The sequence below is a fragment of the Myotis brandtii genome, unplaced genomic scaffold (assembly GCF_000412655.1).
Source record: "Myotis brandtii unplaced genomic scaffold, ASM41265v1 scaffold351, whole genome shotgun sequence".
NCBI lineage: Eukaryota > Metazoa > Chordata > Mammalia > Chiroptera > Vespertilionidae > Myotis > Myotis brandtii.
Window position 1 is genome coordinate 1,347,546 of NW_005363502.1, and position 27,986 is coordinate 1,375,531.

Consider the following 27,986-nt stretch of genomic DNA (forward strand, 5'->3'; position numbering starts at 1 on the left):
CCGGGTCCCCGCTTTCCCACGTGGGTCCCTTGTCACTTTCCCGGTCCCCCGGCCGGTTTCGGGGCACAGGGGCACCGGGTGGAGGGCGGGCCTGCCACCTGTGTCCGCGTTGGGAAGCCTGGCCTTACTGCCCGGCAGGTGTTGGCACTGCCTCCACCCGGAGGGCGAGCATTACAGCTGCGGCTGGGACATTCCTTTCTTTTCTGAGTAGTAAGAGGAACGGCGCTACCTTTTGCTCCACCCCTTGGGAACACCGTGTTGGTGGAACTGTTCGTGCCTTCTTGCTAGGAGTTCGCTGGTGGAAGCATGTATTTCTGCCTTTACTCTTTCCCCGAAGGATGCTAGCAAGGCTCCGCTCATGCCAGACACGTCCTCAATTTCAGGCTGAGTCAGTGGCTTGGCGAGAAGGGGTGGACTTTTTTTTTAAAGTTTAGATTCCTAAATTTATCCCTGAAGTTGTAGGTCTCTTCATGGAGCCGACCACTGGTGCTGATGTTGACTACATCTATTGAAAAAAGAAAGCGTAGGTTATAATTTTAATTATAAAAATATGGAAAGAGTATATATGAGTGAGTACATAGGTATGTGTACATGTACACATGTACACTTCAACATACGGTATTTGCATTTTTGATAAGAGGTGTTTATTCACTAGCATCAGATTTATTGTTTTGGGTTCTCACTAAGCATGTGGAGAGTTACAGGTTTTTCCCAAGTACCGCACATAACTGAACGGATGAGCAGAGAAAAACTTTGTGGTATTACTTTTTTTCTGATCCCTTAAAGATGACCTAAATTTCTTAATCATAAATTACTACCCCTTTGTGGACAACTACAAACAGAATATTTTGTTAGTTCAGGATTTTGTATGTAGTATTGGAGACTATTAGATCATGCAAAGTATAAATGCAAAAATTCACACACATTTACCATAGTTCATCTGTATAGAGATGGTAGTCATAATCCTCTTAATGATGTCAAGGATTATAAACAGTTTCAACTAGCTTTAACATGTTAACTTTTACTGTAACTTTTTTTGTAACCTGTTATAAATGTGCTTCATTTTGTCCTTAGGTGTTGAATGGGGGTTGGTGTTTCCTGATGCGAATGGGGAGTACCAGTCTCCCATTAACCTGAATTCAAGGGAAGCCAGATATGACCCCTCACTGCTGGATGTCCGCCTCTCGCCAAATTACGTAGTCTGCCGAGACTGTGAGGTCACCAATGATGGACATACCATTCAGGTTATCCTGAAGTCAAAATCAGGTATTTTAGAAGATGCTCTGCATACTCTCGTAAATTCAAGTCCTCTTGGGGCTGTTGAACTCTCCTTTAGCTTGCATGACCTTAAAGGTAGAACTAGCATAGCTCTATTGTCAGGTACCCTTATATGTTACAGGGTGCATTTTGGGGAATTATTTTTGAAAGGATGAAGTTATGAAGATGCCAGTTTGGTTGTTCTACGTTGTATGATGTTACTCGAACAATCTTAGTTGGTCAACTTACACCCTGTGGGATTTGTGGGTAGGTGTACACAGGTGTATCAATCTGCATTTTGTCCTAAATTGTTGATTAGCTTAAATCATTTGGATAATTATAATTCTTTGTTTTACTGCATTGTAAAACTAAAGATTAGGATTTATTGACATTATCTGGCATTTAATATAGACTTTCCAAATTTATTTTTTCTACTATGTTAATGACAAGAACATTTTTAATGAATAGCAATCAAAAATATCCTCTAAATTCAGCAAAAGATTTAACTAGTAAACACAGCTTTTGCTTTTATGTATTTATTTTATTTTTAAACTCCCCTTCTCCCCATCTGAACCTATTTGAGATGGATCTGAAATGTTTTGTAAAAAGGGTGTTGGGCAGTTACCAAGGGAATTGGTTTTTAGCCTAAATGCAGGGAAGAGGAAAACGATTCTAAAAATTAGCATTAATGTTATGCTATTCATAGTGAATAGTTACTTATTTCCCTCTTAGAAAGAGTGTAAAATTAGAAATGATAGGAAGTGCTTACTAGAGACCAACTGTGCTCAAATTCTGGATCAATAAGTTTGATATTTTAAAACATAAAATCTTGAGATTACTTAGTAGGCCGGGCAGGTATTGAAGAGCAACTATGGCTTTTTCACTCATTGTGAATGTTCCTGAGCTTTAATTTAGAAGCCGTGAGGTAGTCAGAGGTTCATGCAGCCTTCTCTGCCTTTCTGAGGTCAAAGTATGGGCATTGCCCAAAACAGAGTCTAGGTTGCATGTGTACTTAGAGAGACAGCTTCAGATGCAAATTTGAATTTAAATCAGAGTATTTGTGTAGGGGGGAGTTACCTATGCAGGGACATTATGTATTATTATTATTATTATTATTTTAAAATATATTTTTATTGATTTTAGAGAGGAAGGGAGAGAGAGAGAGACAGACAGACACATCAGTGATGAGAGAGAATCACTGAGTGGCTGCCTCCTGCACGCCCCACACTGGAGATCAGCCCGCAACCCAGGCATATGCCTGGCCAGGAATCTCAAACCGTGATCTCCTGGTGTATAGGTTGATGCTCAACTACTCAGTCACTCTGACCGGTACAATATGTATTCTTTTAAAAATGTACTGAATACGGACTTCTGACCTATAAAAACATTTTAAGGTAATACATGTGTGTTGGTGTATTGACATGCTTTTGTACTGCTGGAAAGACAATATTTCTATGTCTGTACAACAGAAATGCATTTCCTGTCAGGCACCACTGTGAGTCAGTGTTGGTTGTATATAGATGGACAAGTTGGTTCTTGAGGATTCATAGTTTAGTAGGAACACAATCCTTTAAAGTACTAGTGTTAACACGACAATGGTGTTAGAAAGCTTTATGAGAGCACAGAGGAATGACTGAGTACAAATGCTGTCAGTTCAGACACAGCGTGCGTCTGTCCTGCTCTAAGATCAAATTTACTTGATCAAATTGTGGTTAACATTTTCTTCTGGTAACTTCTCAAACACTTCCCTTGGCCGCCTCAAAAAAGAGATTGGCCAGCACTGTGTTGGCCCTCTCACCTCAGGTATGTGTCTTCCTCAATAGAAAGCTTATGAGAGCACAGAGGAATAATGACTGAGTACAAATGCTGTCAGTTAAGACACAGCGTGCGTCTGTCCTGCTCTAAGATCAAATTTACTTGATCAAATTGAGGTTAACATTTTCTTCTGGTAACTTCTCAAACACTTCCCTTGGCCGCCTCAAAAAAGAGATTGGCCAGCACTGTGTTGGCCCTCTCACCTCAGGTATGTGTCTTCCTCAAGTAGCTTTCTTTGCCGGTTGATTCTTCTCCATCCTCCACCCCTGATCACTGAGGAAGAGCCGTCTGTTGGTCTGTCTAGGCCTGTTTTGGATACACAGGCCCCAGACCCCTTCCTCCTGTCTCCTCAGGAGAAACTCGCTCCTTCAGATGCCCCATCTCCGTTCTGCCTCTATGATAACTTCTTCAGTGTTTCCCCAAACTTAAAGTAACAAAAAGTTCCATGTCTGGACCAGTTTGTTTATTTATTTTTCTAGGATATTTGAGCTTCTTAAAGGGATAGGCTGCAAGCCCAAACCCCCTGCCATTCATTTATTTAATGCAAGTTTTATCAAAATAGAGTCTAAATATAATTGAAATAGTTGACTCTACTGTATTTCTCTCTGCCTCGGGGTATAACCTGCTCCTCCCACCTAACACTCTTTGTCCTGGTGATAATCGCTTTCAGCCCTTAGCTGTTTCTCCTACTATCACCGCCATTCTTCTTAATACCAGAAGAGCACTGGGCTCCCTTTTCTGAAGATGAGGTCAGTTCTGTTATTCCCCTCCCACATCGTGGTTTGCTCCCCATTGTCCCTATACTTAAATTATAATTTCTACTTAAGTTAATACTCAGTGTTCTTCTTCTTATGATTGTGTAGCTATTATTTCTGGCTGAGATTATAGTCTGTTTTCTTTACTGAATAATATGTCCCGTCCCCCCCTAGAGTTAATGTATTTTTGTTTTTTTACTTTTTAAATTGATCTTTCATGATTTCATTTTCAAAGTCTCTGACAGATGGCAGATCTCCCTGGATACTGACACAGATCAGGTTATCCTTCCCTCCCTCTCATCCATTCTTCCTCCCCCACCCTCCAGGCCTCTCTTCCATCTATTCCTGCCCGGCTGGTCCCCTCGCTCTCCAGGCCTGCTGCACGGCCATGCCCTGCCGCTCCCTGGAACCCAGGCCCAGGAAGTCCCTGTGCTTGTCTCCCGTGTCCAATCCTGTGTTTTCTAGATGCTGTGACATCCCTCATTTCAAGGAGTGTTCTAGGTTTATTCCCTTCTGCAGTTCATCCTCTAGTAACCTCCCGAGAAGAAGGGCACGTGAGGGTAAATGGTGGGAGACCTGTGTGTTTGCACGTGTCTCACTTGTATGGAGTTGGCCTGGGCAAAGCAGCCCCTGCTGGAACGGTTCACCCTCAGATATCTGATGTCACTGCTGCATTACCAAGAGCTCTTCTGCCCTCCAGGGTTGCTGTCGAAAGGTCTAGTGACACCTGCTCGTTAACTCTTTTATATGACCTTTTCCCTCTTTTAGAAGCTTTACCGTTTTCCTCTCTGTGGCGATTGCTTTGAGATTTTACAACCCTATGCTTTGGTGTGGTTCTTTTTTCACTCTCTGTGCTGGGTACTAGGTGGGCCGCTTCAAATCAGGATTTCTCAGAAGTTTTCTTATATTATTTCATGGGTAAGTGTTCTGTTTTTTCCTTCTTATCTTCTTTCAATCACTCTTATTTTTTGTTTGTCTTTTTCTTCTACTTTCTGTAGTGTCCTCAACGTATATCTTTTAGATTTCCTACTGAACTTTTAACTTCTGCTAGTTATTTTTAATTTCTAAAAAGTTGTGCTTATCCTAGGAATTGTTTTAATTTTTAACATCCAGTATCCAGCATTTATTTCATGAGTGCAGAATCTATCTCCATTCTTTTCTGTATTGTTTTTTCTTTTTTTAAAAAAAAATCTTTATTGTTGAAAGTATTACAAATATCCCCTTTTCCCCCCATTGACCTCTCCTAGCCCTCTCCCGCCCCCACCCCCAGGGCTTCACCACCCTACTGTCTGTGTCCATGGATTATACATATATGCGTACAAGGTCATTGTATTGCTTTTTTTTCTCCATCACGTGTTTGTTTATTCTGGGTTCCTTCTTCTGTTTGTTTTGCTCTCTTTTGTTATTGGAGGTTTTCCTCAAATGTCTAGTGATTGCTGGCTCATGGTTCATTTTTAGGAATGGGTTTGAAGAGGGGATTAGAAGCTCTGTGAGCCTGGGCAGGAATGTGGCCTGGTGGACGTCACAGGAGTGTGATGAGGTAGGGACCTGGCATGTTGTAGGAGGAGCCTTTGTAGGTTTTGTCTGTTTCTCTGGGGCAGGGCGCGTGGCAGCTCACAGCTGGCTTTTCGAAGCTGGTTACTGACCGCAGGCAGGAGTGTCACCAGAGTGCACATCTGTGACAGCTGGTGACCCTGCACTAACACATCATCATCTGCGGAAGTCCACAGCTTACCTGAGGGGTCACCGAGGTGTGGTGCACTCTCTGGGTTGGAACAGATGGAGATGACATGTCTCCATCCCTGTGGTGTCATTCAGAGCAGTTTCACTGCTCTCAGATCCTCTGTGCTCCTCCTGTTCCTCCCTCTCTTCCCAGCCCCGGGCAGCCACAGATCTTTTTACTGTGGTTGTCAGTGGCCTGGTCTCCATTGTCTCACCTTTTCCAGAATGTCACATAGTAGGAATCATACAGTATGTAGCCTATTCAGTTTGACTTCTTTCTCTTAATAATATACATTTATGCTTTCTTGGGTGCTGCCTTTTTAAATAGAAGATTCATAGAATAAGCACAGTTATTTTAAGAAATCAAACTCATTTCATACACACCACCCCACTGAAATGTCTGGCCTCACGGAGGCTGTCAGTGGCCTAGGCTTCTTTGTTCTTTTTTTCTGTTTTCTTTGTTTGTTTGTTGTTGCTTTGTTTATAGTAAACAATAAAGAATTGCCAAAAAGAGTGACAAAAGTTGTAGCATAATTTAAATGGTGACACCTATTAAGTTAAAGCTTTTAACATAATCCTGATGATATAGTGCCTGTATATAAACCCATCTGGATATATTGCCTTACTTTAAACTTGAGGCATGCCCTGAGCATGAGCCCTCCACTCCCAACCCGCTGCTGGAGCTCCCAAACCAAGGCCATTGCTGATCTTCTCATCCCACAACCAAGGGATACTTACAATTTCTTAACATACTTTAATTCTGCTGCATTTGCAGTGGGCTTTCTGGAAACTCTCTCTCAGGTTGGCCCCTGTGACATATCACCTCCTGATGTTTCTTCTTCTTTTTGACTATTGCCTGTTCTCTGCCAGTTCTTGATTCTCCATTTCATTAAATAATGGGGTTTCTCAAGGTCTCCTCCTCGGCCCCCCTCTCTTGTACAACATGCATCCGTAAGCAGTGCACTCATGCAGACTACATGCTGTCGGTTCAGTGTTCTGCTTTCCAGTAAGACAGCACGTGAGTCTGGGAAAGGGGCTAAAGTCATAGAGTCCCGGAGTGCAATGGGCCCTGGAGGGCGGCCAGTGCAGCCTCCCGTCTGAGGTCCTCTGGCAAGTGGCTGAGCGTCCTCAGCTTGAACAGTGCGGGAGAGGAAATTCATTCCTCACTGAGAAAACGCATTTTGTTTTTTGAGTAATTTCAAAGGTTGAAAAGTTCTGTGATCTCCCTCATTGTTTCCATTTTGGGGTGCTGGACCTACATAGGACAAATGTAATTGTGATTTCCACATGTCATCCTTTAAAATATTGACTGCCATCGTCATATTATGAAAATGCCATTTTTCCTTTTGAACATATTCGTTCCTTCAGCTGTTCCTCAGACACAGTCTTTCATTCATAAGTATTTAGTTATTCATCATTTATTACAGGAATTACACACCTATCTCTGAGGCCAGGCAGGTACCATAAGTGAGAGCAGCCAGGAGAGCAAGGGCTTGTTGACCCTCTGCTTTTTGTGTAGTATTGGGAGGCAATAGGGACTGGTGGAGACTGTGGGAAACCAGCACACCTCGTTTGCCAGATGTTTAATGTGTCAGGAAGAGGTGGAGCTGTGGGCCTGTGAACCAGACACACAGCCACTGGGTTCACCTGGCCTGGAAGGTGCAGTCTGCAGTCTTTGTTTTACCTTAGGCAAAGGTGCTCCATGCTTTGGGGAAGGTAAGTACAGATCACACCCAATGCTGCTCCCATGAAGGTAACAGAGGTAGGTTGTGAAGAATAGGTGTACAGGGGGAGATTATTTTTTGCCTGAAATTGTTAGGGAGAGATTTGGGGGAGGAAGTGGCATTTGCGATGATCCTTGAAGGGTGAATAGCATTTGGATCTGGGAGAATGGGATGAGTGGGAAGGGAGAGCAGTATGCAGAAAAGATATGGATACGGGAAGGTCTAGAGATTGTACTGGGAAAACACATCCTTAAGGCACATATAGAAGAAAAGTTTCATTCATGATAAGTGAGGTTAATAGGAAATATAATGGAGAGGGTATGTTGGAGCAAATTCATGAGGGACCTCAAACCAATTCTACCGAGTACAACTACTTTTTATTTTCTGCCCGGTAATCAGAATGTTGCTTTGGGGAAATTAACCTGGCAGCGCTGAATAAGATGGGATCTGGGGAAATTGGGAGTCAGTTTGCAAGTTATTGGGTGAGACTCAGTTTACCAGAACTGCAGTTACTGTGTTGGCAGCCTCAGTGGGAGGAAGGGATGACACGAGAGATTTCGGAGGTGCCACCTACGAACGTCAGGGGTTGGCTATGTGGACCAGGGGCGAGGAGGATGGACGGGGGTGGAGCCCCTGCGACTGGACCACATTTTGGATCCTGTCACTGTTCTTCTCCCTCTGTTCTGAGCATATTTCAAGGTGACAGAGTGCCTCCGACGGGGAGTTGAGCACAGGTTCATGTTCCAGGTGGGACCGACCAGGCTGTTGGCCCGTTGTCTCCCTCACTATGGAGAATTTCATTAATGCTCCCGCATGTGTCTCTATGGGACACATGAATCACTGTTCTGTGGGAATCGTAGCAATTTAGTGTACACAGACACATTTAAGATGGAACATACTTATGGTGATACAGAAAGTAGCTGAAGTGTAAAAATATAATTATTATAGGTTTCTCGCCTGAGTGGTTTGATACTTAACGTTGTGAAAAAGTGTGAGACTGCCCAAGCTTGTGCAATAGAACGTCATTCCATCTGACGGCAAGCAGTGTGTTAAGGGTGATGACATTGTTAAAGGGCCATGGGCATGGGAGAAATTGCTAATCAAGGTAGGTCACTTGTGCCCTTCCCTGCAACTTATTATAGAAACCCTAATTAGAAAATTCCACTCCTGGGTCTTTTATAATTCTCAATACTAATTTTAGGCTAGATTATTATTTTTATTATTAATCATACTTAAAAAAAATGACCACTTTTTATAGTGCTTCTTAGCAGCCTTGCTGATTTAAATATGGGGCTGTCAGAAATACCTTAAAAATTGTTTTCTCTCGTCTTGAGGCCCGACTTTGGCCACCAGTGACCTAGCTTCATTCTCTTGGGACACATTCAAGCTGCTTCCCATCTCGGAGCCCCTCTCAGCCTCCTCTCTCGGCTGGCCTGCGCTTTCTCACTTCTCTTAGCTTCCTTTTCAAGGCTCTGCTTGGCAATTGTCTCCTGTGCCAAGTTCCCTGACTTTCTGATGCCCTTGGTTCTGGCTCAGCCCTTGCTGGGTGTTCTCCTAGTGCCTTATGCACTTTCCCTTACTCTTCTGATGCAATTTGTGTAAACTGTCAAATCCAGGTCCATAAGTACTGAGAGGGCCCCGCCAGCACCGCAGCTGTATCATCTCTCTGTGAACTGGGTGCTCGGTGCAGGTCATGGCGTCCATCTTGCAACGTGCATGTTGAACTCTAAGGCAACGAGGGAGATAAGCCTTGATGGACAGCAGCCTTTGAACTATCTGGCAGATGTGTTTTCAGCGAAAGGAGAGAGAAGCTTAGATAGGTTGAGGTAAATGTATCTATATCATGTCTTTATGAGGTTCCCAAATTTTGGAGAAGGATAGTAGCCGTGACTATTACAGAGCATAGTAGCCGTGACTATTACAGAGTATTAAAGAAAATGGGTGCAGCAGCAATGACATCAGTTTATTTTATGTTTTTTCCCCCCACAAGTTTGTTATTCTAAGGAAATGCAGTATGTCATCAGTATGAATTTCATTGTGAAACATTTTACTGACCTTAATGACATCACAACTAATAAACCTGCCATATGGTGACACAATATCACTCAGAAAAATTTGATAATCATAAATATAGGGGAAGTGTACACCTTTTGGTATGAGTGGTCTCCTTATTTGAAGAGAAAAGCTATACAGAGGCAGAAAAATGCCCTTAAGCAGATGTTGCCAAATGGGTAAAACAGAGCTACTGTTTATTTTTAGTCTGAAAACAGTCATTCTCAGGGGATGCACAGGTAATACTTACCTGGCACCTCCTAAAATTCTGCAATCAGGATTTTGTCATTCCTTATGGCTTTGTACAGCCACGTGACTTTAGTGCGGTTTAACTTTGCAATATTCACCTGCAGCGAAAGTGAAAGGCCCCCAGCGCCTGACTCCTGGCTGCCGCTGCCTCTTTGTCACCTCTCCCTGGGGACCAGGCCTGGGCAGAATGCTTCCCTTTTTTGTACTCATTGTAAAAATCCACGAGATCACGAAATGTTGTCTCTTTTGTCAAGATCAGTATATCTTGCCCTGGCTGATGTGGCTCAGTTGGAGCATTATCTTGTATACCAGAAGGTGACAGGCTCGGTTCTCTGTCAGGGCACATACCCAGTTGTGGGTTCAATTCTGGTTGGGGCGTGTGAGGGAGGCAACCCGTCGATGTTTCTTTTCTTCTCTCTCTTGCTCTCTCTCCCCCTCCTTCCCTCCCTTCCCTCCTCCCTCCCTTTCTCCCCGCTTCTTGTCCCTCTCTAAAAAAAGAATCAGTGTATCTTAAACACTTAATACAGTGTCTGGTACAATGTATGTGATGAGTGGATCCCTGTGGGCCTTGAACTTCTCCTATCAAGACAGATCTATGGAGTTTCCAGGTTCTTTTTCTGGTTTCCTAAAGTCACTGTCAACATCAGTTATAGCATCAATTTTTTTTTTTAAATAAGAAAGTACCAGTAGACTGCTCTGTAGCATTTCAGAAACACGTGTGTGTGTGTGTGTGTGTGTGTGTGTGTGTGTGTTGAGTGTATGCATTAAAGTGGTTTTGGGGGAATTTTTAAAAAATCCTCTCCCATTTCACATGACTTTATTTCACAATATTTCTTTCATTTTCCTTAGCAATGTGGAGCTGAGCCTCCTCTATGACAATTTTCACCTTTAGAAAGTAGAACGCACCCCTATGAAGCGCTCAGGCTGTGCTCGCACATGGTGAGGGGTGTGTTCTCCAGTTCTCACGATGAGGCTGGGGTTCAGCCAGAGACTTCCTTGCTTCCCCCCTCTTTTTGGTTTGGGAGGTGGGGTACACTGTGGGTAGACCGCAGGCCTCCTTCTGGGTTTTCCTTAAGACCAAGTTAGGACAGCTGTGGGGAAGGAAGAGAGGGTTTTGAGATTATTCAGAAACTGTGGCACCTGGTTGAAAAAGAAACATGTCATCCCTTCTTCCATCACAGCTGGGTGTTTATTGAAGATGCTCCGTGAGCCCCACTGCAGCTCTGGATATCTATCTGTGACCCTTTGTGATCCATGTACTTAAATCTTTTTATTGTCCTGGGAAATAGAACTCCAGTTTAGAACCCTAGGCTTAAAGAACTCATTGTTCACCTGGCCACGGTGGCTTAGTGGTTGAGTGTCGACCAGTGAACCGACCGTGAGCCCCACTGCAGCTCTGGATATCTGTGACCCTTTGTGATCCATGTACTTAAATTTTTTTATTGTCCTGGGAAATAGAACTGCAGTTTAGAATCCTAGACTTAAAGAACTCATTGTTCGCCTGGACACGGTGGCTTAGTGGTTGAGTGTCGACCAGTGAACCGGGAGGTCACAGTTCGATTCCCTGTCAGGGCACATGCCTGGGTTGCGGGCTCCATCCCCAGTGTGGGGCGTGCAGGAGGCAGCCGATCAATGATTCTCTCTCATCATTGATTTTTCTCTCTCTCTCTGAAGTCAATAAAAATATATTTAAAAAAAAGAAGTCATTGTTTTTCAGGTCATGCTTGCAGAAAACACTTGGTTTTCCCCATCCCTGTCTCACCCTGGGACGTGGGTCAGAAGGCTTGAGTTCCAGGCTCCTGGAACTTTCCGGCTGGGTGGCCAGGGCAGGCCACATTACCCCCTCTCAGCCATGTTCTTCTCTCCTGTCCCTGGGGGCAATCCCACTGACCTCTCAGATTTGTTGTGAGACTTAAGTAAGACCAGGTCTGAGGAGGAATATGAAATTGTGAAATATAGTATCCTAAAGGCCATGCATTTCACCTCCTTCCCCCATGATGTGAGGTTTATACACTTGAAAAATTAAACCTGCCATTTGCTCTTGTAGCTCTTTTTCTTCACTGAGCTGGCAGAAAGCTTAGAAGCAAATTTGTTGGGCACTTTTAGCGAGGACTTCTGACGTTGGTTTGTGCAGTCACCTCATTTCTCCATCTGTTTTCTGCCTCTGTCTTTGTTTAACCTTTGTTCTTCTTTCTAATGTATGCTCTCTGGCTAGGTTTTATGTACCTTGATCTAAAAGCAGCTTGAAATTCTTTTTGGAACAAGTTATGGGGTGAAGAACCGACCAAGCAAGTAAATACCTGTTGCACTAGTTTGCTTTCTTCTCCTTTGAGTTAGAGTTAGATAGACAACCAAGCTGTTCCTCAGGAGGGCAGTTTGGACATTGTCACTTTCTCTGCAATGGCAACCCAAGTGTCAGCGCTAACCTGTTTGAGAGACCACTTCTGGGGGAACGGGGTGAATTTTGTCAGCCTCTTGACTGAAAAACAACCTTCAATTCTTAGCTGATACCATTTAGAATGAACATTTTTTTTTTACAAGAAAAATGCAAGCAACCTTTATTTATATTGAAATAGGTAATTTATAATAAACTTTATTTCAAGTTTTTGCATATGATAATCAGGGAGTGTTTAAAGAAAGTATTTTATCGCTTCAAGACAGGTTCTTGTACAAATTTATTTTTCATTACTATTAGAGTGCCCTTCTTTGGGACAAAGTTCTGGGTCATATCCAGAAATGAGAACTAGAGACACGGCCCTATAGAATCAATGTTCATATTTTCAGTATTAATACTTTATTAAATTTTATTTTGTTTGCATTGTATGTGACACTGAATGGTAAATTGCTTTTTAAGAGTGATTGCATTGTTGAAAAATCTGATTGGCTTAAAAATAATTCTCTTCATAGATAATTTTATTAGCTTACAACTATTCTCTAAATTGAAAGCCTTTTGCTACAAATGGATGATCTGAAAACAAGGTTTAATTTATTGATACATCTATAGCAAGTTATTGGTTAATCTGAGACTTCAAACAATATTTTTGCCTCCTGACGAGTGCTAAGTTTATATCTCAGAGAGCATAACTACTGCATTGGTTTTCTTTGTCTAAAGTTAACAAAGTTAAAATGAAATGATATACATATCATTATCAAGGTATTCCAGAGTTTTTGTACTTCTGCTGTTATCTGAATGGCATTATAAGAATTTCAGCAAAACTCACATAGTGTAAATTCACAGTTGTGATGTAGTTCTCATTTTGGCTATATGAATTGAATCTGTAGAGCTCATGCGAGATTTTGGCAAAACATGTCCCCAGTGTTTCTATTGCTGTGCTGATGAATATGTTTGAGATGTAATTAAATAGAGTTTATTTTATTTTTTTCAGTTCTTTCGGGAGGTCCATTGCCTCAAGGGCATGAATTCGAACTGTATGAGGTTCGATTTCATTGGGGAAGAGAAAACCAGCGTGGTTCTGAGCACACAGTTAATTTCAAAGCTTTTCCCATGGAGGTAAGAATAACAGATCATCTCATAAAACTCTTATTGTTCATGGAAAGTATTCAGTGATTTACTAAAAATGGTTCAATTTAAAAGTAGATGCATAGCTTTTGAATTTTTACCAATTTACATTAAAATTAAAAAGTGTGTAATGAGATGTAAGCTTGGGGCAGCAAATGAGGCTTCCCAGGGACTTCCGTGGGCTTGGAGAGTGCATGTGGGCTGTTGGCCATAAAGGTAATCTATTCAGTAAAGCCATTAAGTTTCATCCTATTATTATTACTGTTGTAAGAATTTTGCCGCCTCTGCAAATTCAGTAGGTCACTTTTGTAGATGCTCTGAATTGGTAATAAGCTGAAAATAAATAACTTTTGGAGAAACCTCAATAGTAACTAAAAGTCTAGCTTAGCTCTGATTAAAATTGGTAGGTTGGTTCTATTCACCACAAGCAATTAGAGAGATTTTTAGAAGGTCATATTTTTTTAAAGAACTTCTTTCCTCATTATCTTTTTAGTCAATTCCTGTTCTTTTTCCAATATCTAGTTGAAGTAGCAATTTCTTCCTTGGGACTTGAGTTTCTTCTCGAGGCAGAATTAATTTCTCGCTGATCTTTGCTCCCGGGGTGCTTGGCAGGTTGCTGCCGTGGCACTGATCTCATGGATTGTAAAACCTTTAGTATCTAAAGCAGCAGTTCTCAACCTGTGGGTTGCGACCCCTTTGGGGGTCGAACGACCCTTTCACAGGGGTCGCCTAAGACCATCAGAAAACACATATATAATTACATATTTTTGTGATTAATCACTATGCTTTAATTATGTTCAATTTGTAACAATGAAAAGACATCCTGCATATCAGATATTTACATTAGGATTCATAACAGTAGCAAAATTACAGTTATGAAGTAGCAACGAAAATAATTTTATGGTTGGGGGGTCACCACAACATGAGGAACTGTATTAAAGGGTCGCAGCATTAGGAAGGTTGAGAACCACTGATCTAAAGTGTCTTTCTCATTGACTGTGGGCTTCTGTTATGGACTCAATGCTTGTGTCCTCCCCTCCACCCAAAATTCATATGTGGAAACTCTACCCCACCCCAGTGTTACGGTATTAGGAGGTGGGGCCTTGGGGAGGAGGTTAGGGTTAGGGGAGGTCATGAGGGTGGAGCCTTCATGAATGGAATTCATGTCCTTGTAAGAGTCCAGAGAGCTTGCTTCTCTACTCTCTGCCTGGTGAGGACAAGATTTGAAGACAGCTATCTACCAGCCAGACAGTGGGCCCTCACCCGGCATCAGATCTGCAGGCACCTTGATCTTGGACTTCCCAGCCTCCAGAACTGAGAAATCAATGTTTGTTGTTTAAGCCTCCAGTCCATGGTAATTTGTTACACAGGCTGAGCTAAGAAAGCTCCTGAAGAAAAAGTCTCCCCCTCCTCCTTTCTCCTCGAATCCTTTAGTCCAGTGCCAGGAACATCAGAGACAATCCAAGCTGGTGAAAGGGAGGAGATGTCTCGGTTGGTCCCGGCCTTGTTTATATTTCTTTTCTAAGGACCCGCAGTTCTGTCCAGGATGTAGCCCTTCAGTGGCAGGGAACAGTGTATTTTGGGGGATGCTGGAATGCTGGTCCTCCTTCTCTGTTGTTCCCAGCTGCACATCTGCTTAATCTTGTATAGCACTGCTCATGGTCAGATCTAGGCCCAGTTACGCCTCAATAACAAATCACTGCTGTATAATTTAATAATTTATTTATTTAAAAAATATTTTTATTGATTTCAGAGAAGAAGGAAGAGAGAGAGAGAGAGAGAGAGAGAGAGAGAGAGAGAGATCAATGATGAGAGAGAATCATTGATTGATTGCCTCCTGCACACCCCTCATTGGGGATGGAGCCACAACCCGGGCATGTGCCCAGACCAGGAATCGAACTGTGACCTCCTGGTTCATAGGTTGATGCTTAACCACTGTATAATTTATATAAGGATAAGTATGCCTCAAGGAATGAAGTTAGAGGAAATATTTCCCAACAATACTTGACTTATAATTTAAAAACTCCCTTTGGAAGTTCAGGATACTCCTTTCATTAAAAAAGACTCCAATCTTAAAAGTGAAATTATCAATGCTTTGAGGATAGAAGGGAAAAACTCACTGTAGTAAGTTGAAGAGAATATGTGATATATACTCTTGTGATAGTGAGGACAATAACAGCTTCTTGATGGCCTTGATGGGGAAGGTTGGGTCTTCAAATGTCACCTTTCCAGGAACTTTTTATTCTCAAAGCCCACAGACACCCTCTCACTTCTAACTGCCTTAAAACACTTCCGCCCTGTCTCTGTGTCACCTCTGGCTACTGCTCTGTCCTCACCCAATGTGAGAAGGAAAAGTTCACACCAGATGCATCAAAGAGGAGGACATGAAATAATCCAAAACAACTAAACCTACAGGTGTGGAGGGCAGAGTGTGGGGGAGGAAAGACCGGGCCTCCAAGACCTACTCTAATAACAAAAACTTGAGGGAGAGATGGGAGTAATCAGGTAGGCAATGACTTCCGGCTGGGAATTCAGTGGCCTTGCTTGTGACACAGAGTATTCACAGTCTTGGGAAAGTTTAATTAGATTAGGTGAGTCAGTGGTGTGTGCTCTTTGCTCTGCAGTTGAATAGAATTTCCGGACCAAATGTTCAGGCTGGTCCTGCTCCTGGGTGGTGGTGGTGTAGCTGCTCCGGTCCATTAACCACAGGTAATGGTTTGTTTGGAGTGAAAATTAAATTCTGCTAGTGAGGCTTTGTTTCTGCAGAAATATTTATATTTCACATCATGGGATTACTGACTGTAGTTTTTCCAAAATAGGTTATGAATAATATTTATATTCTTTGTTATCCCAGATTATCTCTGACCCAATCTAAGAGAGAATACATGTACCAATCATTCAGTGTTTGTTTAGTGCTGCATCCTACTGCATGCATGAATGCTGTGGGTATGCACAATTAGAGGAGGGTATCCGCAAGCCAGGTAGGTTTTTGGCTTGTTTGTTTTTTTAAATATATTTTTATTGACTTCAGAGAGGAAGGGAGAGAGAGAGAGAGAGAGAAACATCAATGATGAAAGAATCATTGGTTAGCTGCCTCATGCATGCCCCACACTAGGGATCGAGCCCAAAACCCGGCCATGTGCCCTGACTGGGAATCAAACCATGACCTCCTGGTTCGTAGGTGAGTGCTCAATCACTGAATCACTTTGGCTGTGCTGTTTTTTGTTGTTTTTTTTTTTTAAATATATTTTTATTTCAGAGAGGAAGGGAAAGGGAGAGAGAGAGAGAAACATCAATGATGAGAGAGAATCATTGATTGGTTGCCTCTTGCACGCCCCCTGGGGGGGATCAAGCCCGCAACCTGGGCATATGCCCCCACTAGGAATCAAACCGGTGACCTCCTGGTTCCTGGGTCGACGCTCAACTGCTGAGCTATACCCAGCTGGGCTGTTTTGTTTTGTTTTGTTTTATTTTAATGGAGCCTGTGAATACCAAGCTGGGCTTTAAGGAGGAGAGGGCTCATAAGGTGTGCTGAAGGAGAGGAGAGAAGGACTCCACGTAGAATTTCCAGGATGGAATGAGATGGCTTATGTGGAGACGGGTAGATAACTTCCTGAACTGCCATCAAGGGCTACAGGACAGCTGTGTGTGGGGACCAGGTACCCTTTGGGGTACATGATTAAAAAAATTTAGGACACTTTTCATATTTTATTTACATTTTAGGACTAACTTTAATCTCTAAATCACATATCAATCCATATTTCCTTTTTGTTGATTTCACTTAAACTTCAATGGATGGTTTATTAAATAAACACTATAAATAAGTACTTGCTAGTTTATTACATGTAACAGGAATGGCTTTTAACAGAAATTCATCAACCTCCTTCTTGGCTTTTTAAAATTATAAATACAGATGTAAAAACGGTCTTGAGTATATTTTGTTACTACTAGAAGCCAGCACCCACATCACTTCAAAAAGTAACACCATTTGTGACATTAGGCATTGAAACTCTGGCTCTTTCATTAAGCAAGATGGATAAAGAATGCCATTTTTGTTTTTCCTTAAGATTTTTATTTTTCAGAAACACATTTTTCTTGCCATGCTTTCATCTTGTAAACCTGACTTCTGTTGTGAATACTCAAGGTTTATGCTTAATGGCAGTGCCTTAATAAGGAAAAACATAGTGCAGCATTTTTCTTCCTATTACCTGTAAATGTAATTTTACTTAATGTGTTGAGGTTTTGCATTGTGAAATTTAATCAAGACAGCCACGTGAGTAGAATAGAATGTTGTTGGTTTAAGATAAGTTTGAGATCCCATCAAATTAATTTCTGTATGTTTTCCTGGTGGCTATGGAAGCTTCATATTTTCTTCAATGTCATTAAATGTCTTTGCTTTTGAAATCCAACCACCAATACTATGTGAATATGCATTTAGCTCTTTTGCTAACACTAGTATGCTCTGTACATCCACCATCTCACTAGAATTATTCCATTCTTACTGATATTTGCTACAAATCTAACTGATGGGAGAACTTCTAGGTATTTAGGTTCACATTCAACTTTCAGGCTATATATTCTGTTTTCATCATTTGCTTTTTCAATGTAGCCTAATTCTGTGGTCTGTGCAACTCTTGCTAAATTGTGATTACTCTTTACATATGAGCAGCTACTTTCATACTTCTGTGGGACAGTACTTCCCACGCATTTAGATTTTATGCTGGATAAGTAAATTTTTTAAATTTTTATTTTCAATTACAGTTGACATTCAGTGTTAGACATTTATATAATTTATGAAGAACCCCTCCCCCCCATAAGTCTAATACCCACCTGGCACCATACATGGTCATTACAATATTACTGACTACTTTGTAACTACTGATTGATATTTTTGAATCACTTCACCTTTTTTACCCAGGCCCGGCTCAGTAAAATAAAGAAATAAAATTAGTGGATTGGGAGATCACGGCCAAATTTTATTTTTCCAAATAAAACATTACTAACTTTCTGCTCTCCCCATCATTCTTTTAAGAGAGGATCTTTACTTTAATAGCTAAATGTAGGAAGGATATGGTCTGAGAATAATAAACATGGACATGTAAATTTAATAGTTTTAGCGTTTAGAAAACTCACTGCCTTATTTCTGTTTGTCTCATTTCACTTCACATGAGCGATAGTTTTGTCAGGATGGGCACTGGTCCTTCCCACAGACCAGCAGGAGAGCATGTTTGGTGGGTCTGACATCCTTGCCCTTTGGACCTAATAAAAGTTTATGGTTGGAGAGTAAATTACCAACAAAGAGGCACAGCATATTGTAGGTGAAACGCTTACCGTAATTTGTATTTAAAGTGCAGCTATTGCTTTGTGTACTCTGAAAGGGCTGTGATAATTGAGCTAGCCACATACCAGCTGGTTATGGAAAGTTGAGTGCATTAGGAAGTAGAAAGAAAAAAAGGAGTTTCATTGTGGAGAGCAAGATTCTTTAATTGTGAAGAGTCCAGGTCTTGGTTGCAAAATAGGCCAAAAATAATTAAGAAGAAAATGTCTCATAGCATAGTGCCAGTCCTGTATGTTACCCACCGCCCTTAGCGTTCCAGGTCTCCAGGTATCTTACTTTTCTTCTTTGCTTTTCAGGCATAAATAGTGCTTACCATTTACGTGTTCTTTTAGTGAGAATGACCTGGCCTTGTGGGTTGCTGCCTCCCAAGTCATTTGCGCATGCTCATTTATTGTACTGCGCTGAGAAGATGCCGGGGAAGAATTTGCTTGTTTAACAGTGAAATGTTGGTCTTTTCAAGCTATTTCACTTTCGTAGAGATCTCAGTAGAGCTTCATGTTTGTGAATTTCCTCCAAAATAGAGACTCCCATTGACTTTCCAAAGGAATGTAAGAGGGTGACTTTAGTGAGACAGGACATGGGATGATTAGATACATGAGATATATAATTAAGTGTAATAGTCTTTGTAATACTTTAAGCAATAAAACAAAACTTAAAAGAAAAAGAATTTATTTTTAAAAGGAACTTTAGAGATCAGCTGGTCCAGTAACATAGGAGAAATGTGAGGCTCCAAAGGGTCACAGGGCAACTTAGAGGAAACCATAATGTATGGCCTGGGTGAAGAAAGGTCTACTAGCATTTTGGTTAATTAAATATTTCATTTAAGAAAGAATCATCCAGGGGGGCAAAAGGGAGACATACTATAGCAATAAAGAAGTGAAAGAATTACCCTTTATTACTCCTCTTTTCTTAATGGCATAGATGGAAAGAGACAACACAACAGTCTTCATCCCTGTGAGGAGCTTTTACGTACGCGCACCCCCATTCAGAGGCTGGTGCCTTTCAGCCTTGCAAAGGACCACTGTAGTGCAGCTGTGGCCTCATGCCCAGGACCACGGTAGTGTAGCTGTGGCCTCATGCCCGGGACCACTGTAGTGCAGCTGTGGCCTCATGCCCAGGACCACTGTAGTGCAGCTGTGGCCTCATGCCCAGGACCACTGTAGTGCAGCTGTAACATCATGCCTGGGATCACTGTAGTGCAGCTGTGGCCCCATGCCCAGGACCACTGTAGTGCAGCTGTGGCCTCATGCCCGGGACCACTGTAGTGCAGCTGTGGCCTCATGCCCAGGACCACTGTAGTGTAGCTGTGGCCTCATGCCCGGGACCACTGTAGTGCAGCTGTGGCCTCATGCCCAGGACCACTGTAGTGTAGCTGTGGCCTCATGCCCGGGACCACTGTAGTGCAGCTGTGGCCTCATGCCCAGGGCCACTGTAGTGCAGCTATGAAGACAAAAGTCAGAGTGGCTTTGTGAAGGTATGGAATGCTGGATTGCAAAGGTAGGACCCTTGCTGTGCCCTGAGAACTAGGCTGGGTTTACTGGACCATCTAGTCCATGAAGACAAAAGTCAGAGTGTCTTTGTGAAGGTATGGGATGCTGGATTGCAAAGGTAGGACCCTTGCTGTGCTCTGAGAACTAGGCTGGGTTTACTGGACCATCTAGTCCAGGGGTGGGCAAACTTTTTGACTCGAGGGCCACAATGGGTTCTTAAACTGGACTGGAGGGCCGGAACAAAAGCATGGATGGAGTGTTTGTGTGAACTAATATAAATTCAAAGTAAACATCATTACATAAAAGGGTACGGCCTTTTTTTTTTTTAGTTTTATTCTTTTCAAACGGGCCGTAGTTTGCCCACGGCTGATCTAGTCTCTAAATATAATGACTTTTATGATTATTGTTACTTTATATTCTGGAATCTTCCATAGGGCTAGCAGCCTGAGCCTCATGGATAAACAAGAATTAGATTGTGCTATGGCCTCTTCAGTGGTCTAATTGCAAAACTCCTTCTTACGTATATATTTTTTAAAATGTATTTTTATTGATTTCAGAGGGAGGGAGAGCTAGAAACATCAATGTTGAGAGAGCACCATTGATCGGCTGCCTCCTGCATGCCCCACACTGGGGATTGAGCCCGCTACCTGGGCATGTGCCCTTGACTGGAATCAGACCCGGGACCCTTCAGTCTGAAGGCTGACGCTCTATCCACTGAGCCAAACCAGCTGGGGCCTCCCTCTTACTTCTTTTTTTTTTTTTCCTCTTTTTTTTTCCCCTCTTACTTCTTAATAAAAACAAAAACAAATTTACGTTTCCTGAATTCTGATGAACACTTGCATTTTTACTCTGTAAAAATCATGTTCCTGCTTTGATTTAGCATGTTAATTTTCTGCATTTATTAAAATGTATTTAGTGCAGAAACCTCACAGTTTACTGAAGGAAAATAAATTATAATGTTGAGCAAACAGAAATGTTCTTTTAGATGTTCCACATGATGTGGCAGTCTGCTGTTCCCACTTCGAAAAAGAAGTGTATAAGGTCAACTTGACCTTTGAGTGGTCAATTGGAACCTACCTTTGATTTTATATTTGTAAGTATTTTTTTAGTATTGTCATTGTTTGAAGTTTATAAAAGGTCTCTTAGCAAAGTAAATTTGAAAGAAGCATTTATATTGTAGCTGAATCTACAATGTAAGGCAAATCTGTAGAAAATAACAAGTTAGTTCTTATAAATGAATATGATATGTAGTTAATTTATAAGTACTTATAGACTTGCTGCTGATAAAAAATTAAATTGGTTTCTAACAGATCTGTTTTACTGTAAAATATATCTCTTAATATACCTTTGGATAAAAAATGCTCTGATTTAAATATATAATCTATAATCAAGTGGCCAACTTTAAAAGAATTCATTTCCATTCATTCATCCATTGTGTGCCCATCTGTCCGTCCATCCATCCACCCTTCCTTCCTTCCATCCATCATTCATCCATCCATCCATCTGATCAACAAATATTTCTTGGGAACCTACTGGTCAGGATTTGGACTAAGTGATAGGGATACAACAATGTGTGCAATGCACAACTGACTCATGGGTGTTTATTAAATTGGAGGAGTCCAAATGCAGTGTAAATGATTTGTCTCCATCCCCTTTCTCTTAATGAGTGTTTAGAAGATATAATTAAGTGTATCTGTGGCATTTAAAGGGCTTCATCCCCTCCACCCACCCTGTATAGTATACAAATTCCACCATTAGAAGCCAATTAGAAGATTTTTTGAGACACATATTAGAAAGCAAATATGTTGCTCTTTGAGATGTAAACGATTGTCAACCAAACAAATATTTATCAACTAGTATGTGAAAGGCTCTGTGCTAGGTATAACCTTGTTATAGGTAGTTGTGGGCTAGATTAACTACCATAACTTGACAAAATTGGAACCAATGAAGACACAGAATAGGCAAGATCTGATGGTGGGAAAAGTTAAGAAGGGTCTTAGTTCTGGAAAGCTGCCAGAGAACAGGGCACCAGTGCTGCTGCCTCGATGAACAGTGGAATCGTGGGAGGGAATCAGAATGGTGCACTTGGTAAGAAATTAGGCTCAGAAGTCAGGAAAAGCAGAGTTTAATCCCAAGCTCTGCGACCTTGGGCAAGCTCGTAAACCTCTTACTGCCTCAATGCTCCTGTCTATAGACAGGACTCAAAACTAGCTCAGAAGTTGTCAAAGAGTAAACCCTTCAGTGTGTATTTTCTACTGTTAGGGAGCGATGCAGACGTAGTGATGACAAAAATCTAGTGAAATATCTTTTTTTGTTGTTACAAGTAAGAAATGCAGAGAATATGAATGGAGGAGAAAGTTCCAAGTCTCTTTTTTAAAACCCCTACTCTCCACTTCAGCTGAATATAATTTTCTATAGGTTTAATCAATATGCCATTTCCTGGACATTTTTCCTGACACACCTTTTTATTATTATTATGCATGCATGTGCAGTAGAAATTATATTAACAGCTTTTTTTTTGTAGCAAAAATCAAAGAAATATTTTCTGTGTAAGATAGTTGGGAAAAACCTCTGATTGAATGGAAAGATGTTAAACAGTTTTTAACTCCATAAGATCTTCACAGGTATAAAAACTATATATTTTTTTTAAGTCTTCATAGATGAAGGCCACCTTTTTAAAAAATATATATATTTTATTGATTTTCTACAGAGAGGAAGGGAGAGGGGTAGAGAGTTAGAAACATCGATGAGGGAGAAACATTGATTCAGCTGCCTCTGGCACGCCCCCTACTGGGGATGTGCCCGCAACCCAGGTACATGCCCCTGACTGGAATCGAACCTGGGACCCTTCAGTCCGCAGGCTGCTCTATCTGCTGAGCCAAACCAGCTAGGGCTATATATGTTTGTTTTTGTTTGCTTAATGTTGTATTTATGAATGGCAGCTGACAATGTCACAGTGATGTTAGTAAGATCATTTTGCCCTGGTCACTGCTTTGCTGTGCTTTGAATACATTCATTTCTTTTATCTTCTTAGGGCTGCACACAGCAAAAACTCACCATGGAATTCTAGCACAACATACCATGAGTCCTAGGGGAAATTGGACCTAGGAGGCAGCCCGCTCTGGCGATGTAAATGCTCAGTTAGGGAGAGCTACAGCCTGAGTCCAGTTCACCACGGTGTTTGCTATCTGACTTCTGGTACAAAAGGATCAGGCAATTGTACCCACCCTAAGGAAACTTAGGGAGAGACTGGAAAAATTAATGATGTATTGGAGGCACCATACATTGAATAATAGGGTGGTAGAGAATATTGTTATTGAACATAATCTGATATTCACTTAAAGTACCTTCTGAAAGCATTTTAAGTACATAATTAGCTGTATTGGATGTGAATGTTGTAACTTGGTACAGTATAGCTGTGGTCTTTTTTTAGAAGCCTTGCAATGAAGAGCAGGTTTTAAACTGTTGACTATAAACATTAAGTGTAGAAGGAAGGCCTTTCTGCCTGTAAGACCTGACAAATGAAAGATGGATCTTTTATCATCAATTAATGCATTCACTTGGGGACCCTAAGGCAAGAACATTCTCTGAACCCAGCTTAATGAATCGCTGAGCGCTCTGGGTGAGAGAGCTCATTCTGTGGAACCAGTTTATTTGGTTTCAGAGTTAATGTGTTTCCCATGAATACTCCTTGGTGAGTTCTGTAAGCTGGTAAGTTCTCTGTGGAGCTCCCATAAAGAGGTCCCTTCTCCCCAGCTCCAGTTCTGAAAAAATGAGGAGAGAGGGCATTGTGAGGGTCATCAGATGGTTAACAAAATTTCACCTCGATTGTGGATGGAACAACATTGGAGACATAGCTTAGTGTGGACGGAAAGAAAGGGCCTGCCCACTAGGTTATAGCCTGGGAAGGCGGGCGGGTGGGGGGTGAGTGAGGTTCTAGGTAGGGTTTATTAGCTCGCTCTCTAAGGGTAGCTCACATTTCAAAAGAGGGGGAAAATAGGGAGGAGTGAGTAGAGCGGAAGGTCAGCCTTGTTTAGGGAAAATCCCTCTACAGGCATCAAGAAAACAGGGAAGAGGCATTTCCTGTTAGTAAGACCAACTATTCCAAATTCTCCCAGTTTACTACTCTATGGCCCTAGACACTAGCGAGAGAGCAGCCTCATCTGGGAATCAGTGAAGGAATTCCCATTTCCTTTTATTGCAGGTTTGTTCACTTTAACCATCTGGGACCTTGTTCCTTTTTGCTTGCTGCTCCATTGTACCTGGGATAGTCATATGGTTGCCCACATTCTGGAAAGAGTTTGGGGTGGAGTGAGCAAGGACTTTGAAGCATGTGTAGGATTTTAATTTTTTTCTTTCTAATTTACTTGGGTGAGGTTTTGCCCAATTCACCATTGAAGCTTGGGCCAGTCATTGTTTAAACCAAAGGCTTGATGCAGGGTGGTTTATAGATGTTTCATTTTTCAAAAACTGACCTGGGTCCAGGGCTTACACCATTAATCCTATTCCAAATTTGGGTTGTACAGAGTTGGAAATATTTTGCAATAATTTAAAAACACACACGAATGTTACTTATCTACCTTGTTATGGAGAACAAATATTATAGATTTTTATCAGCAGGCATTGTTCCTAATTAACTTAACCCTGGCATGCTTTAACTGTGTTCTGAATCTGGCTGGTTTCTAAGTGGTCTACTAGTAGAGCTTGGCTATACTAAAGAGCTTGACTGCAATGGCTTGGGTCGTAGTGGGATAAAGTCTACACCATCAGTAACTGGGTTACCTTTTCCTCAGCTGAGCTCTGTGGGCTACTGCTTCCCGTGTCGCTCTTTCTCCTCTAGAGACCGTTTTCCCCGGGAGCAAGGGAACAGAAAGATACTGTTGAGTTTTGAGTCTGTTAGGAAGGGAAGATGGTGAAGTGCTTTAGTTAACAAACATTTGCTAAGTGTCTGTATTTAAAGGCAAACCCCAAGAGAAATATAACATGCGAGAAAACGGTATTTGTTTTTAATGATTCCTCAGTCGGGTTGAAAGAGGTGGAATTAAGATAGAACCATGTGAAAAGATAGCAACTGCAGGGTGAAATGATTGTTCCTTCCCATGATGGGCCCATGTTACTTTTCAGCAGACAAGTCCTATCCAGTCAGTGAACCCGATGGCTCCCACAGATTTCTGTGTTTTAAAAATGAAAGACAGTGGCAGTAATCTAAAAGATATGGACTGCGAAAGGAACATGTGAAGGTGCATCCAATGACATGGATATTTATTTTGAATTTGGTGTGGAAACCATATTTTTACAAGTAACACAGACTTTTACTTTAGAGCATTAGAATTTGTGTGTGGGCATTATTGATCTGGGTGAGCTAAAAATCTCTGGACAATTAGACTTTTTTCTTCTTGATTCTAGTTAAATTTGAGCCCTCTTTATAGGAAGAATTATCCTTGGTTGTTTGAGTCTAATGTCAAAAACATGTAAGTCCCATTTCTTATCGAATAAATATTGAATCTTGTGGGGACAGAGATTTGAGAGAATGGCAGATAATTTTGCCTTCCTCTCCCCGGCACTCTTTTTGGGGGGCAGGTAAGTTTGGGGAAGATAATTGGACTGACCAGCTGCTATAATATCTTTTGGAATAATTTTCAGTAAGTATGTACATAATGTTATGCTTGTGAAAAATGAATGGATATTTTGAGCAGGAGGCTTGGGGGAACTTGTGTTGTTCAGTGACATGGGGATGCCAGGAGAGAGAGGGAATTGTAGGAAATATGTCAAGGTCAACCATAGTCATGTTGAATTTGAGATTGGTTGAGATTTTTATGTAAATTAGCTGAAAGATAAATCCTAGGGGCTGAGGAGAGGTCTAACATTCCCATAAGCTCTTGGCTTTCTGATATATAAATGCACTTGGGGCTCTGTTCCCATGGAGGAAAGGGGAGGAACTGTGTGGTGAGTGGAAGTCAACTGTGTCTGCTGAGAAAAGGAACATCCAGTTACACCAATTAGATGCCTATCTGAAAAAGTGACTTTTTTTGCACCACTAGATATCTCTTCTGCAGTTATTTTGAAAACCTACCAGATCTTCTAGTTTCAGGACAGCTTAATAAATAAATATTTTCTAATTGTGATTATGTTTTCTTATTTTAAAATGCATTTTTGTAACATTATATTTTTATTGCGCTTGCCATTCTAGACTAAATGTCCACCTTGTGCAGTATAGTTAGTCTCATTGAAAGTGTGCTATGAAGTGTTCATTAATAAGGTGTTACCATTTTCCCACAGAAACATGTTTTCATTAAACTTCCAAATTAATTGAAATAACTAATACTATATAAAAGCAAAGGTGATAAAATAACTGTATGTCTCTTTAATAATTTTAGAGAGCAAAACTATCTTCTAAGTTATGTTATTTTAGAGCAAGGAAGGCTCTGGTTTTTCTAAGGGCCCATCTCAATGAGTACATCCTATATAATAAAAGCTGAATATGCTAAGTGTCCAGTCGACCAGTTGGCCGTTCAACCAATCAAAGTGTAATATGCTAATGATATGCTAAGGCAGCTCAACCGCTCACTATGACATGTACTGACCACTAGGGGGCAGTCAACCATCGACCAGTCGCTGTGACGTGCACTGACCACCAGGGGGCAGACGCTCCAACTTGTAGGTTAGCTTGCTGCTGGGTTTTGGCCCATCCAGACTGAGCAAGAGGGGCTGGACATGACAACACACTTCAGTTTTGTACAGCTCACAATGAGCCCTCCAGTGGTCCCTCCCTGGCTGGCCAACCTCTCACGTCTCTTCTTGGCCTGCACCAGTGGGGTCCCTTAGCCTGGCCTGCGCCTTTTCGCAATCCGGGACTCCTTAGGGGATGTTGGAGAACTGGTTTCACTGATCACACAGGGGGAGCGCTGCTCAGCAAGAAGCCAGGCTCATGGCTGGCGAGTGAGCGTAGCAGTGGTGGCAGGAACCTCTCCCGCCTCCGCAGCAGCACTAAGGATGTCCCCCAAGGGTTTCCGGACTGCGAGAGGGGCACAGGCCAGGCTGAGAGACCACCCCCCCTCTAGTTTTCACATAAAAATTCAGTTTTGTTCATTGATATATTTCATTTGTATAAAATAAATATGCTACTTATAGTAAAAACTATTAGAAAACAGCAATTTTGTTCCTATTTACACGAATTTCCTTAGGTTTTGGGAGGATGGTTTGGATGGCTAAAATAATAAAGGTGTGAGCAATGCAGTATATGTGCTAGTTAGACAATGTGACTACTCAGACCAGACAAAGGAGAGTGTTACGAAGCAGACTCTAGCCAGTTCGGGAGAGGCAGGCCCAGTGGTAGGCAAGATTGTGTGGAAGTGAAGTCCTCATTCTCTAATGGGTGCTCCTATATCTGCCTTTGGAACATTTAAGGCACTTTCATCGTTGATGATAATACATTTTGGGTCATGTACAATGTGTAATCATCATGTTTTAGAGTGTTTTCCCCCGTGTCATTGTGAGCTGTACAAAACTGAAGTGTGCTGTCATACAAACATAGATTCAGTTTCCATCTGAATTGTGCTTTTTCTGGTTCACACCCATTGATGCCTTTCCTGTTCCTAGTTGACCTTTTTTTACCCAAGCTGTTTTGGTACAAGTTCCACCTCAATCAACGAGAGTGATCCTTTACCTTGTCACAGCATGGAAAAAAACTTGGACTCTGTGTTTAAGGTCAATGGTAGGTGAAAATCCAGTTTTCTAAAATGTCTTTTTAAATTATTTGGTTCATATTTGGTTCCTTGTAGCACTGCTCCCATGTTAGCAGGAAAGTCTTACACAAATCTCAAGGAAGCCTAGTCTTCTTTAATTAGCACTAGAAGTGATGTGGTTTATTGTGAGTTTGCTGAAGAATTGTTCTTTGTGCAACAAATAAGTTGCATTAGTTTGTTATTTTCAAGTACATTACCAAATTTATATAAATATGAAAGTACTTTGTGGGAAAAGCATAGGTGTAGATTTTTAAAAATCTTTTCCTAAGGACATGTTTATTGATTTTAGAGAGAGAGGAAGGGGAGGGGAGAGGAAGGG

General features: G+C 41.5%; 1 protein-coding gene across 1 annotated transcript in view; it reads left to right on the plus strand.

The window, feature by feature from the left end:
* The first annotated feature begins 599 nt into the window (after positions 1–599).
* The window catches only part of CA8 (carbonic anhydrase VIII), a 79,926-nt gene continuing 52,539 nt past the window's right edge, over positions 600–27,986 (plus strand). The window contains exons 1-3 of the mRNA XM_005871667.2: positions 600–618; positions 1,075–1,266; positions 12,961–13,085. Of these exons, the coding sequence (XP_005871729.1) occupies positions 600–618; positions 1,075–1,266; positions 12,961–13,085 (336 nt within the window). The remainder of the gene's footprint in view (positions 619–1,074; positions 1,267–12,960; positions 13,086–27,986) is intronic.